This window comes from Taeniopygia guttata, chromosome 29 (assembly GCF_048771995.1).
Source record: "Taeniopygia guttata chromosome 29, bTaeGut7.mat, whole genome shotgun sequence".
NCBI classification, from domain to species: domain Eukaryota; kingdom Metazoa; phylum Chordata; class Aves; order Passeriformes; family Estrildidae; genus Taeniopygia; species Taeniopygia guttata.
Window position 1 is genome coordinate 4,448,964 of NC_133054.1, and position 16,073 is coordinate 4,465,036.

Consider the following 16,073-nt stretch of genomic DNA (forward strand, 5'->3'; position numbering starts at 1 on the left):
AGGATGAGGCTGGCAGGGAGAGGTTTGGCTTTGCTCTTTGCTCACACTGCGAGGCACTGGGACAGGTTTCCTTCCATTTTCCCCCAAAAAATTGAGGAATGGGGTCACCAGGGAATGCCATTGGCATCGGCACCAATCCTGGTGCCATCCTGGGGTCACATCCCAGGTCACACTCCAGGCTCAGCCAGTGCTGCCCAGAGAAGGGTCTGGGGTGTCTGGAGGAGGAGAAAGGGCTGAAGAGAAACCCAGCGAGGCTGAGGGAGGAGCTGGAGGAGAATTTCTGCTGCCTGAGAATGTGAAGTGCTTCCGCCAGTAATCGCCGGAATCATCAAATTAGCATAAATTCTATTAACGGTTTCCCAGATGAGACATTTCAAGGCTTCTCCCCCCCTCTTCCTGACACAAACAAAAAGAGAATATAATTACTTTGCCATAAAGCAGCTCCTGAAAAGGCCCTCAGTCCTTCTGCCTTTCTTCTCCTGTGGAATAAAGCTCCAAATGAAAGGTGCTGCTGATCTCTGTGCTCTCATCATTCATCACCCAAGGAGAAGGAAAGAAACTCCACAATGGTTTTAGAGCCTGGGCCCAAGAGCAAGGGCCCATTTGCCAGGTCCACACCACAGGTTGGGGGGGTTCTGAGAAGCTTTTTGGGGTGCTCAGAACCTTCTGCCCTCCCGATTCAGAGGGAGGACGATGGTGGAACACATATGGAAGAAATGCAATTTGTGTAACACAAGCCCAGCACCTACTGCAGTAAAGCACAACAAGCACCGCGGGGGCAATCATCTAAAATAATGTGCTTTTTTTTTTATTGGCACGAGATTGCGGATGACAATTTGAAAGAGAACAGAATTTGCTTATGAGCAAAAGCCTCCTTAACTCTTCAGAAAGAAACTAAAACAACTCGCCTGCCTATAAATACGATCTGCCAATAGAGGCATCTTAGCTGTGAGGATTTAATTACAGGCAGGAGCTGCAGGAGACCCTGGGCTGACACCGAAACAGCCGAGCCTCATCACAAATGGGGGATATACCTGCACAGAGCCAGGTGCAACTGTCAACCTCCAACTTCAGGGGCAAATTGGGATTTTGGGTGATTTCCTGTACTAAAAGTTAATACGTCAAGGTCAGGACCTTTCTCTCGCTTGGCCACTGGCTCTGAGGATGAGTTGTGTCTCTTCTAGGCCTCAGTTCCCTTATAAATGTGGATAATTTTGGCTCTCTTCTTCAAGGAAGCCTCAGTAATGTTTACTTTCCCAAAGATCTTAAGGCTTTTTACAATCTATTACGAATTAATTATTATTAAGTTAAAACAAACTATATACCCTAAATAAAGCAGTTCCAACAAAGCAGCTGGATGATGAGAGCAATCTGCTTTATGAACTCCCTTTTCCACTGCGCAATTTTCAGCATTTAGTTCCACTTTCTAATTGCTAATATCCATTCTTCAATTACCTGCTGTTTTGTTTCAGATGTAAAAGATTAAAGCACGTTGTTATTTTATGATTATGTGAATTCCCTTTGTGTAATTGTTGGGTTTGGGTTTTATCCGTTTGCATATTAAACGCCTGCACAGGGAAGAGTCATATGTGGCTTGAAATGGGTTTCGCCTTTGGCACAAGTTGCCGGCTGTTACTCAAATCAACGTTTAGAGACGAGAAGCAGGCAAGGCATCGTATTTCTCAAGTGACAACACCCCATAAACAGCCTCGCGGTGATTTCAACGTTCCCCCGCTGCACCCAGCCCCTTGCCCCGACCCTTTGCAGAACCAGCGCGGGGTGCTCAGGCCCACACGAGCCCTGTGCCAGTGGTTTTGCTGGAAATAACAACCCGGTTTGGCCTGAGAAGGGCTTTTCCTGCCTCTGGAGGGGTGGGCACGGAGCAGGCCCAGGCCTGAGGGTCCCGGGCCCTCCCGGCGTCCCCGTTGCTAAGCAACGCGTGCTAGCGCCAGCCGCCATCACAAAATATGGCGCCTGGGCGGCTTCAGCGCGCGGGTGGCTGTGCCCCGCCGAGCAGGCAGACCGCGCCCTCAGCAGACATGGCACCGGGCTGGCTTCAAGGAGCCCGCCGTGCGCAGCCAACGAGAGGCAGGGAGAGGGGAGGGGGGGAGCCGGAGCGTGCGGGGATTGGCTGGCGGCGCGGATTCAAACCGGAGCCCGGGGCCGTTGGGGCTGCGCGCACCGCTGGGGCCGGAGCCGCGGCCCGGGCGCCGGAGCCTGAGGGGAGCCTGAGGGGCTCGGGTGAGTGCGGGGACCGGCTGGGAGGAACTGGGGGATCCGGAATGCTGAGGGGAGCCTGAGGGGCTCGGGTGCGTGCGGGGACCGGCTGGGAAGAACCGGGGGCTCAGAGGACTGCGGGGGATCCGGAGTCCTGAGGGGCTGGGGTGAGTGCAGGGACCGGCTGGGAGGAACCGGGAGAGCCTTGAGGGCTGAGGGGAGCCTGAGGGGCTGGGGTGAGTGCAGGGACCGGCTGGGAAGACCGGGGGCTCAGGGGACTGCGGGGCATCCTGAGGGGAAGGGATCCCGGGCCCGCCCAGGCCCTTCCATCCCGGCGCTGTCGCAGCCCCGGCCGCCCGGCTCGGAGGGCGCCGTACGGGCCGGGCTGCTCCCGTCCCTGCGGCCTCGGGGGTCGCGATGATGGTGATGCTAGTGCAGGTAATTGAGGCACCGAGCTGGGCGTGCCCCGCGCTGTGAGTTCGCACGACGAGGGCAGAGCTTTTCCAAGCCTCGTATTGCACCTATTAAAGTATCGAGGTGTCGGTGTGCCTGTGAAGTCTGTACCTGTGGAACAGATGCCCCAAAGCTTTCTGTGCTGGCAGGTTTCTGTTCCCTGCACCTCTCCCAAGCCTTCCAGCACTGGTTCATTTTCCAGCCCCTGGTGCCCTGCCTGCTCCTCTCTCATTTGTGAAATCATTTCTGTCTTGCTGAGCTGGAGACTTTCCCCTTCGCTGCCTCTGTTTATGCCGTTGTTGCTGCTGTTTGGGAGAAATGTGCTGACTGGTTGAATTTTAACAGCTATTTGCAGGAGGAGATGTAAGTTAAAATGCAGCTAAATTTAAAACTGTATTAAAATTCCCCGGAATGTTGCTCCTATTTTTATCTTACGAAGTACTGAAAACTTGCAGGTTTTTAGTGGCCTAGATAGTACCAAGTTATTTGTAGACAGGGCATGGGCTGTGTTCTGTACCCTTTCTGAAGGGAAGGACTTGGGATCCCTCATCTTGCCTTGGGTTCTGAGTGTCTGTGCTGTGCTGCGGGATAGTGGAAGCACTAAGGTGGGCAGATCTGCCTTTCTCCAAGGCTCTGTCATCCATAAACCATGGAGAGCTGTGGATTTCCATTCCCAGTGAGAAAAAGTAGATGCATCTATCTCCATAAAACATGAATTTTGTTCATGCAGCTTCTCAAACCCGCCTGAAAGCATTACAACCAGTAACTCTGAGGCTGGTTCTCTTTCCTTTGGGCTGGTTTCTGCTCAGAGGTGGGAGGGAAGGGCTGAGCTGCTTGTTCAGCTGTGGTTTTTTGGCAGGAGGATGGAGATTGCCATGGTGAACCTGCGGGGTCTGTACGAGCATCTCACGCGCCAGGCTGAGCTTCTGAGCGAAGGAAACGAATGCCGTGAGTTTTGTCCCTGAAGAATCTGCTGAAGCTGCTAAAACCAGTCTGGTCTGGGCTCTTCCTTTGTGGAGAAACATCAAGTCCCAGCTGAATTTCCATGCAGGGCCACGTTCTGCTTGTAGCAAACTGGCTTTGTCCTGTGTTCCAGCTCTTCTGGGTGGTGCTGACAGGAGGAAAAAAATGAGAAATGGAAGAGCTCATGGCCATCTCTTGTGTGGCTGGATTCTCCATGCCTCAGTTGGGAGCAGGAGGAAGAATTTCTTCCTGGAAAAGGCAGTTGGGAATTGGAGGGATCTGCCCAGGGAGGTTTGGACACATCCCTGGAGGTGTCCAAGGAATGACTGGACATGGTGCTGTGGGCTGGGTGACAAGGTGGGGATTGGGTCTTTTCCAGCCTCAGGAATCCTGAGATTCTTTGTGAAGCTGCTGTCAGCTGCTCCTCTGCTTGCCCAGTTAAGGCTTCATGTGCTCTCTCCTCAGAGTTTATTCAATTAGCCAAGAACTTTGAGGAGAACCGGAGGAAATGGCAGAAAATGGAGGAGGAGCTCAGCAGGTGCAAAGATCGCCTCATGAAGACAGAGGCTGAGCGCAGTGCCCTGGACGTGAAACTGAAACACGCCCGTAATCAGGTGGATGTGGAGATCAAACGGAGGCAAAAAGCTGAAATGGACTGTGAGAAGCTGGTTAGTAATTGCTGTGTTACCCTCTTGAGAGCGTGGAGACAAGGCGATTAAACTGCACTGATCAGTGGCAAATAAGGACTGGCACTCATGGGGAGGAAAGGAAAACTAAAAAGCAAGGCTTTGAGCTGTGAAAGGAGACTGGCTGCTGATGGAACCTAGCTGCCATTACCTGTCTGCAGCCATTAGCAGTCCATTGACACAAGTTCTGAGAGCTTATCTTTGGTATCTCAAGGGCTGGGTCGGGTCTTAAAGTAATTAAATACGGTGTATCCAGCTGCTGATGTTATCTTCATTCACAGGAGCGGCAAATCCAGCTGATTCGAGAGCTGCTCATGTGTGATGCCTCCGGCAGCATCCAGCTCAGCGAGGAGCAGAAGTCTGTCCTCGCCTTCCTGAACAGGCCACAGGCTTCTGTGGGAAGTGCAGGCAACAAAAGGTAGGGAAACAGCATTTTATCTGAGGTGTCAGGCATCAATCCAGCTGTCGGCCCCTGTGACACATCCTGCACCCATGTCAGCAGTTTCCCTTTTTGTTCCACTTTAAAATACGGCTCTTGTGAGTCAGTGGGATTGTTCTGGAACCGTGACTGACTGAAAGCCAAACTGATACAAGCTTCTTCTAATTTGTGTTTTTTAGGCTGTCTACAATAGATGAATCTGGCTCAATTCTGTCAGACATCAGCTTTGACAAGAGCGATGACTCACTGGTAATGTAACTCCATTTCTCAAGTTCTCCTCCCCTGTAAAGCCCGAGGGGAGGGGGTTGATCTCCAGAGACCCTTTGTGTTTAGATTCCTGGGATATTAACCTGGCTGAGCTGATTTGCATTTCCGAGTGTGCTGTTGGCTAAAGTTTGATTAAAACCCTAGCCAGGGGCTGTGTGGTATTTACCATTAACCAATGCTGTGTCTTTCCCCTAGGACTGGGATTCTTCGGTGGTGAAAGCTGTCAGGCTGAAGAGGAGAGAGAAGCGGGTATTGTTCAATTGTTCCTGTCACATAGTTTCCATTGTTCCCCCTGGCTGCCACAATGCCACCATCTGTCACCTCACAGCCACCTGTAGTGACCTCTGAGCCAGTGAAAACAGACCTTGTATGGCTGTGCTGCTGCTGTGGGGGTTTAGATTGAAATTTAGGTCTGATGTCATTATTTGTTTACTGAAAATGAGTGGAGTTCTGTATATCCTGTGTTGTTACAGTCTGGGGTTTGCAAGAATACACTCGGAGATTATTAACAGCTCCCAGATTAGGGGAAAATGGTGTAGGAAGTTACATTTTTCTATTTTTGTAAAGGAGCTTGTGCTCATTCTGCTTTAATCTGCAGAAGATACAGGTGGGAAAGAGCCTGAAACCATCACCTAGTGGAGCTGGGAAGAGTCTGGGACTTGCTTAATTTCTGTTTTTTTTTTTTGTGTGTAGTTCATGGGTTTGTTGGGGCTTTTTTGTCCTTGTTTCTTTTTTTTCTGATCTGAATTATAAAGCTGGCTAGGAAAATTATTTGAAAGAGGTTCCCTAATTCTTCCTGGCACTTGCAAGGTTGCCACGAAGCAGAGGTACCCCTGAAGGACTTGTCAGCACACACCACAGATGCAGGAAGTGTTCAGTCCTTCTAGTCATCCTGGGCCAGTGTAATGCCAAGTGAACAGCATTCCTGCTTTGAGACAATAATGTGCTCTCTTTTCAGCGCTCTTCCAGGCAGTTTGCTGAAGGCCCCCCAGCTCCTCAGAAGAAATCCAGATCTATCAGCAACACAGCAGACCAGGTATGGTGGTCACAGCTGGCTTTGTGTACACCTGGCCACAGTTCCTGCCTCTTTCCAGGGCCACAGCAGTTCTGTCACTGGTGTATTTGTCATTCCAGGCTAATGAATCCATAGTAGCAAAGACCACTGTGATGGTCCCCAACGATGGTGGCCCAATTGAAGCCATTTCTACCATCCAGACTATGCCTTACCCTCGGAGGAGCCGGAGGAAGAGCGGTAGGTGTACCATCCCTGTCCTGTCCTGACACATCTACACAGGTTATCCTGAAATGTTTGTTATTCCTGCCAGGACCTGGGAGCTGCTTCTAATTTATGATGCCCATGTGTTTAGGGGCAGTGGGTGATTCCAGCTTCTTCCTCTTGTGTTTTCCAGGTCCTCTGCAGCCCTGGAACAGCGAGTCCAGCATAGGCAGTAAGCAGCTGGAGTCCAAGCTGGACACTGATGGCTCCAGCACCCCACAGCACAACGGGGGAATGAGGCTGCATGACTTTGTTTCAAAAACGGTGGGTCTATGGGCAGGAGGAGTTTAGAAAAGCATCTCCTTCCTTCTTGAAATGTGTGTGATAAGAGGCTGCCAGCTGTATCAAAGGAAGTTTAGGTTGGATACTGGGAAAAGTTTCTTCTCCCAGAGCAGCGGTTGTGCACTGAACAGGCCCAACAGGGAATGGGCACGGCCCTAGGGCTGCCAGAGCCCCAGGAGAGTTTGGACAGCGCTCCCAGGGATGCACAGGGTGGGATTGTTGGGGTGTCTGTGCATGGCCAGGAGCTTCACTGGATGACCTCTCTTCCAATTCAGGCTATTCCATGATTCTGTGATTTAGTCTCAGGTCAATATGACCAGTACCAGTTACCCGCATGGCTCAGAACCGTTACCCAGTTTAATTCCTACAGTGCACTAATCTCTCTCATCTGTGTTCTCTGGATCACCAGGTTATCAAGCCAGAATCCTGTGTTCCTTGTGGGAAGAGAGTCAAGTTTGGGAAGATCTCTCTGAAGTGCAGAGACTGCCGGGTGGTGGCTCACCCGGAGTGCCGGGAGCGCTGCCCCCTGCCCTGCATCCCCACGCTGACGGGCACTCCAGTGCGCATTGGGGAGGTGGGTCTGTGCCCCCGGCTTGGGGCTGGCTACCAGAGGGGCCGCCCTGGCTTGGGACTTGCTCAGCTCCAAGGCTGCCTTCCCCAGCGAAGCTCCTGTTGCTCAGAGCTGCATAATGACATGCAAATGAGCTCACCAATGCATCATTGCACAAGCAGGGAGGGGGTGTTAGGGGTGTGATGGTAGGAGGGCGTTGAGTGGGGAAGGTGGCAGCTCTGGGCAGCATTGTGCTGATGGATGCGATGTTTCTTCATCAGTCCTTAGAAGAGCAACAATTCTTGTTTTGAGACCATAGATCTTGCTGTGAATTCCTGAGGGAGTATTTTCCGTGTATTGGTGACTGAATCCATCTTTTTTTTTACTTTCCCTTCTGCCTTTTAGGGCACCTTGATGGATTTTGTCCCTTCTACTCCTCCAATGATCCCTTCCATCATTGTGCACTGTGTTAATGAGATTGAGCAACGAGGGCTGCATGAGGTAAGAAGAAAATGAGGTGTGAAACAGTACTAATGAAATGGGTCGTGGTGTTAGGGAAGCAAATTGTTAACCCAAATATCCCTTATTTATGGTGTGCATTGTGCTGCTTAGTGGGTGACTCGGTGTGGGGAGAAGGTGAGGATGGAAGAAAACCAATTGACCTCCTCCTCTGAGCCAAGCTTTGTGCCAACAGACAGGTATTTACCGCATCTCTGGCTGTGACAAGACTGTGAGGGAACTGAAGGAGAAGTTTCTCAGAGCAAAGAACATTCCTTTGCTCAGTAAAGTGGACGATATCCACGCCATCTGCGGCCTTCTCAAGGACTTCCTGCGCAGCCTGAAAGAGCCCCTTCTCACTTTCCAGTTAAACAAGACTTTCATGGAAGCTGCAGGTGAGGAATTGCTGCGTGACATCTCCAGCTCTTTCCTGAGGCTCAGTGGTTGTGGTTTTGCTGTCAAGTGAACCAGCAGGCCTTGGTGCTCTGTGGAGTCCTTGTGCCTGAGTTCTAGTTGGGCAGGATACAAGATTATTAGCACAGCGTGAGAAGTTTCTGGCTTCTTTATGTCTCAGGGTAGCTGTGACAGTGAGGGGAAAATTGTAGCTTCTGGGAGCACTTTTTTAGGTCTAAATATTATTTTTTCCTGCTAGAAATCCCGGATGAGGATAACAGCATCGCTGCTATGTACCAAGCAGTTGGAGAACTTCCTCAGGCCAATAGAGACACCTTGGCTTTCCTCATGGTCCACCTGCAGAGGTACATTCTGATGGACAGGGGGTGTGGAACCAGGTGATCTCAAAGGTCCCTCCTAACCCAAACCATTCTGTGATCTGAAAGGGGAAGGTTACCTCACTGGTGCTTTTTCTAATTGGGTCTGGTTACTGCTTGTGAGCATGAAGTCTTCATTCTGGAACCAATCTGCTCACTGAGAGGCTAGGTGTGTGTGGGACAGGGGACTTGTATCATGAGTGAAGGGGGGAAGCTACATTCATTCTTAATTTTTGATGCAGGGTGGCTCAGAGCCCGGACACTAAAATGGACATCTCCAATTTGGCCAAAGTCTTTGGCCCTACAATAGTCGCCCACGCAGTACCAGATCCTGACCCCATGACCCTCTTGCAAGACACGAAGCGACAGCCCAAGGTAGGACCAACCTTGGTGATTTTCTCTCTTCCAACCCAAACTATTCCACGATTCTGTGATCAGTGGCTCACAGGTGTCTCTGTAGGTTGTAGAGCGACTCCTGCTGCTGCCCATGGACTACTGGACCCAGCTGATGATGGTGGAGCAGGAGAACATTGACCCAGCACACGTGATTGAGAACACCAACGCCTATTCCACTCCACGGACACCTGAGGTGCAAGGTAATCCTGCCTTCTGCTCTGTTACTAAAAACAACAACCCTCAACCCAAGTAGCCTGTGAGGCTCTGGGAGCCAGCCGCTCCTCGCTTCATGGAGGCAGAGGAAAAAGCAAAGTGTGCCAGGAAATGCCAGATTTGTCTAGTGCTTTTCACAGATGCCAGGGAATGCCTGATGTTCCCTGCACGGCAAAGAAAACTTCAGCTGTCCCCACACTGTGCTGCTCTCTTTTGGCAGTGAGCATCCTGGGGCCTCTCACCACCCCGGAGCATCAGCTCTCCAAGACGCCCTCGTCCAGCTCCCTGTCCCAGCGGGTCCGCTCCACCTTCAGCAAGACCACCCCCAAGTAAGTGCTAAGTGCCAGGGGGTGTCGTCATGCCGTGTTTGGAATGACTGCAGGTGGTTTCGGGTGCTCTAGGAGAACTGAGATATTTGGGGGCAGCCTGCACTTACTACTCAGCGAACCCTCCCTTAATCCGTGCTGTGGGAGCAGCAGATTTGGGTAACAAACATCCTCTCGTGGTAGGGAGAGGAACGTTGTTTGGGAGGTGGGTGCATGTTCCCTGGAAAAGGGAGAGTTGGATCTTCTGTGTCCAGAATTCCAAACTGATAATCTTGTGTTTCTCTTGAATTAGATTTGGGAGCAAAAGCAAGTCAACAACCCAGCTTGGGCATCAGGGTAACTTCTTTGCCTCTCCTATGCTGAAGTGAAGACCTGGGAGCTGGTCTTGTCCTGGCATTTGCACACCAATACTCACCAGTAGAAGAAATACAGGTTGTCTCCGTGGCCCCTGGCAGCTTATATGAAATGTTTTGCCTTTTATCTTACAGCTTAACTGAGACTTTTAATGGAATTTTATAGTGCAATTTATTTTTATTATCTAATGCTGTGCTGAATGTAGTATTGGTGAAGACAGTAACAAGCAGGATTTGTTCAGTGTTAATCATTAAAAAAACTCTAGAGAACTGGCATTTTCACTAACATCTGTTTTTCTCCCTGTGTGAGGTAGAGCAGTCACAAAATGAGGGTCAGTTGGTTTTTAGGACTCTGTAGGATGTTCTTGGCACAGCAGTGTCTGAGCTTTGTCAGAATCCAGGCTCTCCATCAGCACAGTCTGTCCCACCTGGCCGGTGGTGCAGCTGCGATCCTGAGGATGGCAGTGTTGGACTGGGTTGGTGGGCAAAAGCCTCTCTTCAAGGAGCTGCCCGAGGGACTGTGGCTCCTCTGAAGGAACATTTCCTGGTCCTGTGTTTGCAAGGGGTGAATTCCCTAGAGGAGGGTGTAGATGCAAAACCAAATTATTTCCTGGCTAGCCCAAAGGAATTAGTGCTGCTCATGCTGGTGAGGGGAGGGATGGTGGTTCAGTGGGGGTGGGAGTCCTGCTTTTCCAGGTCAGGACCTGGGACCTTGCCCAGTGCTGTGTGAAGACACCTGTGCAACACAAACTAATCTATCAAGTGGCTGTTTTTATTGAGCTTTGGAAAACTGTCCTGACTCTGCAACAGTGAAGTAAATCCTGATGTTTTACACAACCCATGGTTTTGTGTTCTCGTTGTGGTTTTAACTTGTGTATTTTCACCCAGGCATGTGTGGCCTCACTGGAGGCTGAGGGGCTGCTCTCTGAGTTGCTCCTGCTCCAAGGACTGATCCCAGCCAACCTTGCTGCTGGGGGCCAGATGCTGCCCTGGGCTGTGGCTCCTGGGTCCAGGGGACAAAGGAGGACGACAGGTTTGATCCCCACTGTGTTGGGAGGTGAAACAGCCTGGGGTGGGTGTGCTGGCCTGGGGTGTTTCTCTTTCCCCTTGATTGTGAGGTCTGGGGGGTGAAGTGTTTGCACACTGGTGCTGGGGCCCTTGAGCAGGGAGATGTTTCTGGGTGTTTCAGACACACCAGGTGTGTATGAGAGGGGCACTAAGGTGTGTTCTCCTTACCCAAATTCTGGTTTTGGGCACATTTGGTCCTTTCTTGGAGCATCTTCTCACAGACTAGGTCCTTACCTGTTCCTCACTGGAGCAGATACATGGTCACTGTTGGTGGGACCTGCTGAGGGACATCTGCCCTGGTCCCTGTGGCACTACTCTGTGGGGACAGGTAGGTTTGGGGACATCTTGGGAAGCCACCCCCACTTGGGTACTGCTGGGCACAAAGGTGATCCTGGCAGTGCTTGGGATGGGGGGTGCCCACCTGTGCCTGCAGGTAAGGGCACAAATTCCAAGTGGGAAGGGTCTGGAGGGGATGGAGAGTGAGAACAGTGAGGAGAGGGTAGATCTTTTTTGTTCCATGCTCTGGATGCTTCAGGCTGCAAGAAGACACCAGCAAGGAGAAATCACACAGAGAAGTATTTATTAACCAAAGATTTTTAAAAGCCTCAGTGTGGCTGCAGAAACAGGGATGAAAATGTCATTCCTGGTGGGAACCAGTACAAGAAAGCTCCTGGTTTATGTCCAGGCAGGGACAGGCATGCGTGTACTTCTGAGGACTAATGCAGATAAAATCACCCCTGTGGGCTCCTTAATCAGCATCATTTAATGCATTTGGACAGGCCAGTGACCATCTATGTCCTGTACAGGACTTCACCTTCATCATGGCTCCTCACTGATCTTGTGGAGGAATTCACCTCCTGGTTCATTGCAAATGGTAGAATACTTATAATTAACAGGTTGATTTCTTACATTTCCCTAATTGGCATTCAGTTCTGATCAATGGCAGCTCCAAGGGAGAGACACAAGTCCACACCTGCAGAAGATTGTGCTCAGACCCTGTAAGACAAATTCTTCACTCTTGTTTTCATTCCCTCTGGGAGAAGCAGGACACAGCAGCGTGTGTAAGGTTTGGGCACTTGAGTTACCCACGAGTGGGCCTAGATTTGACAGCCGAGCAATGGGTGAGCGTGAGGAGCTGACAGAACCACTAGGTCCACATGAGGCCTGCTCTGCAGGGCCAGCCAGTCCTTTTGGCCTTCTAGCCTTGGGAAAAGTCATGCCCTACTCTCTGTGGGCTGATCCTCATCATCTAAACCGAGTGCAACTGGTTCCTCGGGCAGTGCCGGTCGGCCTCTTGGAAGAAGCGGTGGATGGCGCTGGCAGCCTGGGTGTTACCCTTGCTCTTGTAGATTCCAGCCATCTTCACCAGCCTGCGCCCACAGTCCTGCCTGTGGTCTGTCTGCAGGGGAATTCTGTAACATTCCATGAACTTGGCTTTTGCCTTCTCCGGGGATTTATCTCGGTAGAGGAAGTACTTTCCCCAAGAGAGACTCAGGGCTTGACGGCATCTGAGGCTCAGGGTGTTGATTTTCCTCTCCAGTTCCATGTAGATCTCTTTTTCCTTTGCTGGGTTTTCTGCACCAATGAACTCTGCCAGCTGAAGCTTGGCAAGTGTAAGGTCAAGGTCTGGATGTGTCTTCACAATTTTCTGGAGGTCCTTGATGGCTTTACGCCGTATCTTATCCTTGTCTTCCTCCTTTGCTTTAACCCACTGTTGCTTGTAGCAGTTGGCCAGGGCCTGGTAGAGAAGATGGTAACCTGGCTCCTGCTGCAGGGCTCGCTGGATGATCTCAAGCGCTCGCTCTGTTGACCGTGGCATCCAGAACAAAGCTGAGAGTTTGAGGACCTCTGGGTCAGAGCTTTTCTCTGCGCATTCTTTGGCCAAGCCAATTGACTTTTCCCTATCTACTTGTTCAAGTAGCCTGGCCAAATATATTTTGGCTTTGTAGTTATCTGGCTGCTCATTGACAATTCTTTCCAACTGGATTCTGACTTCTCTTTCAGTATCAGGTTGCCAGGAGGAATTCCAGGAGGAATAAAAAGCCATTGCAAGCCCAGTACGGAAAGATCTGTTCTGTGGTTCAAGCATCAAGGCCATGTTGAAGCACTCTCTTGCCCGTTCCCCATTTCGGGCTCTGATAGCCAGGAGGGACCAGCCTTTCTGGGCCTGGATGTGCGGGATCAGCCGCACATCCCAAGGAGTTGGGCAGAGCTGCTGAACTCGTTCCAGGCAGGTTTCAGCCTCCTGGTAGGAGCCCTGAAGGTAATGAATCCAAGCATAATTCCCATAGATGACCAAAGAGCCAGCAGTAGATGCCAGCTGCTCCTCTTCCTTGTGTTCCTCAGCAGCTCTGAGGCTCTGCAGAGCTTCCTCGCTCTGGTTATTCAGTTGGTGCAGGTATGCCTGGAGCCCCAGGAGGGCCAGCTGGTTCTGGTGAGCTGTGTGCTTGATCTCAACATCCAGCTTCTGCAGGAGATGCTGAGGACTGTGAGATTCAACACCCAACATCCAGGTGAAGTGACACTGAAGGGCATCCAGCTTCTCCTTCAGCTGCTCCTTGCTACAAAGAGGACACTGAGTTATTGAAGGGTGGACACTGGGATGCCCACCCTGAGCAGGAAAAGAGGAAGGAAGGTGGAGGAGGGGACTTTCTCCAGTTGGACAACACATCCCTTGCACTCAGGCTACTAAGGAACCTGCAAATGGTTGTTCCAATCAGTCCATTTCTCAGGGAGCTCTCTGTGAGCCTTGGAGAACAGAGAGCCAGGAATGGAGTCACCAGTGCTCCCTCACCTAAGGCAAAGGCCCTGGCATGGGCTGCAAAAAGGCACAGTAGAGCCAGCCCCACCCACACAGTGAAAGCTTCTTCACCTTCTATGGGTGGTTATGTCTTCAGCTGAAGGGTGAAGAAAAGGCTCAGAAAAGAGCCTCCAACAAGGTAAGGAAGATGTTAGACTGTTGTGTCTCTTCTGTGAGGAAAGGCTGAGAGAGCTGACTGTTCAGCCTAAAGAAGAGCAGGCTTAGAAGCACTTTGGAGCTGTAGAAATACTTGAAGGGAGGGTACAAAGAAGTGCTAGGCTTTTTTAGTGGTGCCCAGTGCCAGGGCAAGAAGAACACAAACAAGCCCAGGAAGCTCCATCTGGACATCAGGAAACTTAACTGTGAGAAGAAAGGCCTTGCACATTTTTCCTGGATAGGTTGTGCAGTCTGCACCCTCAGAGAGACTCCAGAGCTGTCTGGATGCAGCACCTTGGACAAGGTGACTTTCAGAGGCTCTTTCCAGCCTTAACCGTGGTGAGGTTCTGAGCCAGGATGCTGTGCTGAGCCTTGTGCCCTCACACCCTGAGGCTGTGGGAGCTGTGACAAGAAGAAATGCTGTGCACTCACCTCAGTTTTGCTGCAGGCAACATGTCACTGTTGAGGAATGATGGCTTGGCTGCACCTCTTCCACACAGCAACAGATCCTGGGCAGGACAGTCTGTAAGCTAGGGACTGAGCCTTAAATAGGAAAGCTCTCTCCTGGGTGGAGTGACATGAAACCACTTATCTAGGATGAAACGAAACTGGGAGAGTTTAAACCAAAAATGAAAGTGTCCTCTTCTTATCTGGAGTTACCACCTTCCCTTCATAAAATGACACTGGGGAAGGAAGGGAACCCTGTGGTCAGAGCAGCAGGGGCTGGACTCCACCCTGGAGACCTTGTCCCTGCTGAAAAGGACTTTGGGGTTACAGCTTTTAGCAAGTATCTGGTATAAGGTGGTGGAGGATCAGAATGGAAACGTGACATCACCGTTATCAGCGATGAGCCAAAGGCTCCTTGTGACTCTGCAGGACTTTGTCCCCAGGGCTTGCCTGGATCTGCCTTTGCTGGAGTTTCTCACCTGCCTGTCACAGAAACTGCCCAGCAAAAAGGGGATGGCAACTGCAGTTGCACTGTTTTGTGTGAGGCACTGGTGCACCTGGGGTAAATCCCAATTCCTTCCCTAAGGAGCAGGAAGTGCTGACAGCTGAGCTGGAGATGGCCCCGGGGATATCAGCAACTCACCAGGAAGTCATTGCTGACCATTGAGGTTTTGGCAGGTGACAGAAACCAGTGGAAGAGACAGAAAAAATACAGGTAAAATGCAGGATGTGTGGTATGTCTGGGTGTAACGGGGGATTATAGCCCTGGGAAGAACGACTCCAGTGGAGAGAACAGCAGAAAATACATTTAAAATGTAGCCTCAAGTAAACTCTAAACAGAGAAAGGAGAAACCACCAGTCTTAGAATCATATTCCTCCCAGCAAAGAAGAAAAAACCCATCACTATTTCCCCCTCAGGATGCTGATGAGTCACTGCAGCAGTGCAAAGGAAGGAGGAGAATTTACTGCTGGAGGAGCAGGGTAGATGCTTTTATTCCATGTGTTTATTTTTTTCTATTGCTGACAACCTTTAATAGAAAATGAGTAATTTGACTATTAGTGTTAGCACTGCTGGATGAACAATGAGTGATTGCTCTATCTTGATTAGGCTGAAGCATTAATTAGACAACGGGTAACATCTAAGTCTTGAATCTTCGCATCAGCATCTTCTTTCAGCATCTTTCTGTGCATTTGGGCTTGACCAAGCTGCTTCTCTCTTGCCTGAGGTGGCCAGGATGGGGCTGTGTGAGTGGCTGCTGGGCAGATGTCTTGTCTCCCTGGGCTGGGGCAGAACTGGCAGCATGGAGGAGAAAATTCACTGCTCAAATCCCTCAGGCCTTGACAACAGTTCTTGGCTACTCCTGCTAATATTAGGGCTGGTTTGAGGATGATTACAGTTTTGTGCAACAGCTATTAATATCATACAAAGCTTGGATGGAAGTCAAAAATAACAGCAAATGAGAAAACTACCAACCAGTAGCCAAATAGGAAGTACAGGCGAGGCTTGGTGTGAAAGATAAATGGTGGGAAGGAAAAGCAAAAGAGCTGCAATGAGATGCAGAGGAAAAAATAATACAAATATTTTTGTTGGTGGTTTTGAAAACAGTCCTTGCCTTAAAAACATTGTTACATCAAATAACACTGAACGGATTCTGAACTGGTTTGAAAGGAAATCCTGGTTTATTTGTCCAGAAAATCACCTGCTTGTTATAAAGTTCCTTCAGCTGATTCTAGGGCACAAGAAGGGGCTCTGGACCACCAGAGTGAGCTGCAACATGGAGCAGGAAAGACAGAACCTGGAAATGCTGTTCTGCAAACTGTGCCTGCAGTGTTGGGAAGCTTCAAGAAGCTCCATCTGAGTAGCCAAAGCCAGAACTAAAAATACTTTGAGGTGTGGCTGCAGAATTTCCCTG

General features: G+C 50.4%; 2 protein-coding genes across 4 annotated transcripts; one reads left to right on the forward strand and one right to left on the reverse strand.

Annotated features, from left to right (window-relative positions):
• The first annotated feature begins 2,111 nt into the window (after positions 1–2,111).
• Positions 2,112–10,526, forward strand: RACGAP1 (Rac GTPase activating protein 1). 3 transcript variants are annotated; one of them, XM_032744807.3, is made up of 17 exons: positions 2,112–2,241; positions 3,530–3,618; positions 4,099–4,301; positions 4,601–4,737; positions 4,938–5,007; positions 5,221–5,274; positions 5,984–6,061; positions 6,160–6,277; positions 6,435–6,565; positions 6,993–7,157; positions 7,539–7,634; positions 7,828–8,026; positions 8,284–8,389; positions 8,644–8,776; positions 8,862–8,997; positions 9,231–9,339; positions 9,629–10,526. In XM_032744807.3, the coding sequence occupies exons 2-17, from the start codon at positions 3,534–3,536 to the stop codon at positions 9,702–9,704; spliced, it is 1,896 nt and encodes a 631-aa protein (XP_032600698.3). In that variant the 5' UTR covers positions 2,112–2,241; positions 3,530–3,533; the 3' UTR covers positions 9,705–10,526. The 3 variants fall into 3 exon arrangements, with proteins under 3 accessions (XP_032600698.3, XP_072775673.1, XP_041567526.2); XM_072919572.1 differs by lacking the exon at positions 2,112–2,241 and adding an exon at positions 2,292–2,309; XM_041711592.2 differs by lacking the exon at positions 2,112–2,241 and adding an exon at positions 2,396–2,453.
• Positions 10,527–11,320: 794 nt separating this feature from the next.
• On the reverse strand, positions 11,321–14,303 carry LOC101233303 (interferon-induced protein with tetratricopeptide repeats 1-like). Its single transcript, XM_004174972.6, has 2 exons — positions 14,146–14,303; positions 11,321–13,318 (listed from the first exon to the last, which is right to left on the reverse strand). The coding sequence occupies exons 1-2, from the start codon at positions 14,166–14,168 to the stop codon at positions 12,007–12,009; spliced, it is 1,335 nt and encodes a 444-aa protein (XP_004175020.4). The 5' UTR covers positions 14,169–14,303; the 3' UTR covers positions 11,321–12,006.
• Between the last annotated feature and the right edge of the window lie 1,770 nt (positions 14,304–16,073).

Bases quoted from the DNA above. Each gene is read 5' to 3' on its own strand.
- RACGAP1 (XM_032744807.3), top strand. From the start codon at position 3,534: ATGGAGATTGCCATGGTGAACCTGCGGGGTCTGTACGAGCATCTCACG. The intron at 6,566-6,992 runs GTGGGTCTATGG...CTGGATCACCAG, and splicing joins ATGACTTTGTTTCAAAAACG to GTTATCAAGCCAGAATCCTG. The intron at 8,777-8,861 runs GTAGGACCAACC...GTGTCTCTGTAG, and splicing joins ACACGAAGCGACAGCCCAAG to GTTGTAGAGCGACTCCTGCT.
- LOC101233303 (XM_004174972.6), bottom strand. From the start codon at position 14,168: ATGTTGCCTGCAGCAAAACTGAG. The intron at 13,319-14,145 runs GTGAGTGCACAG...TCCTCTTTGTAG, and splicing joins TTGCCTGCAGCAAAACTGAG to CAAGGAGCAGCTGAAGGAGA.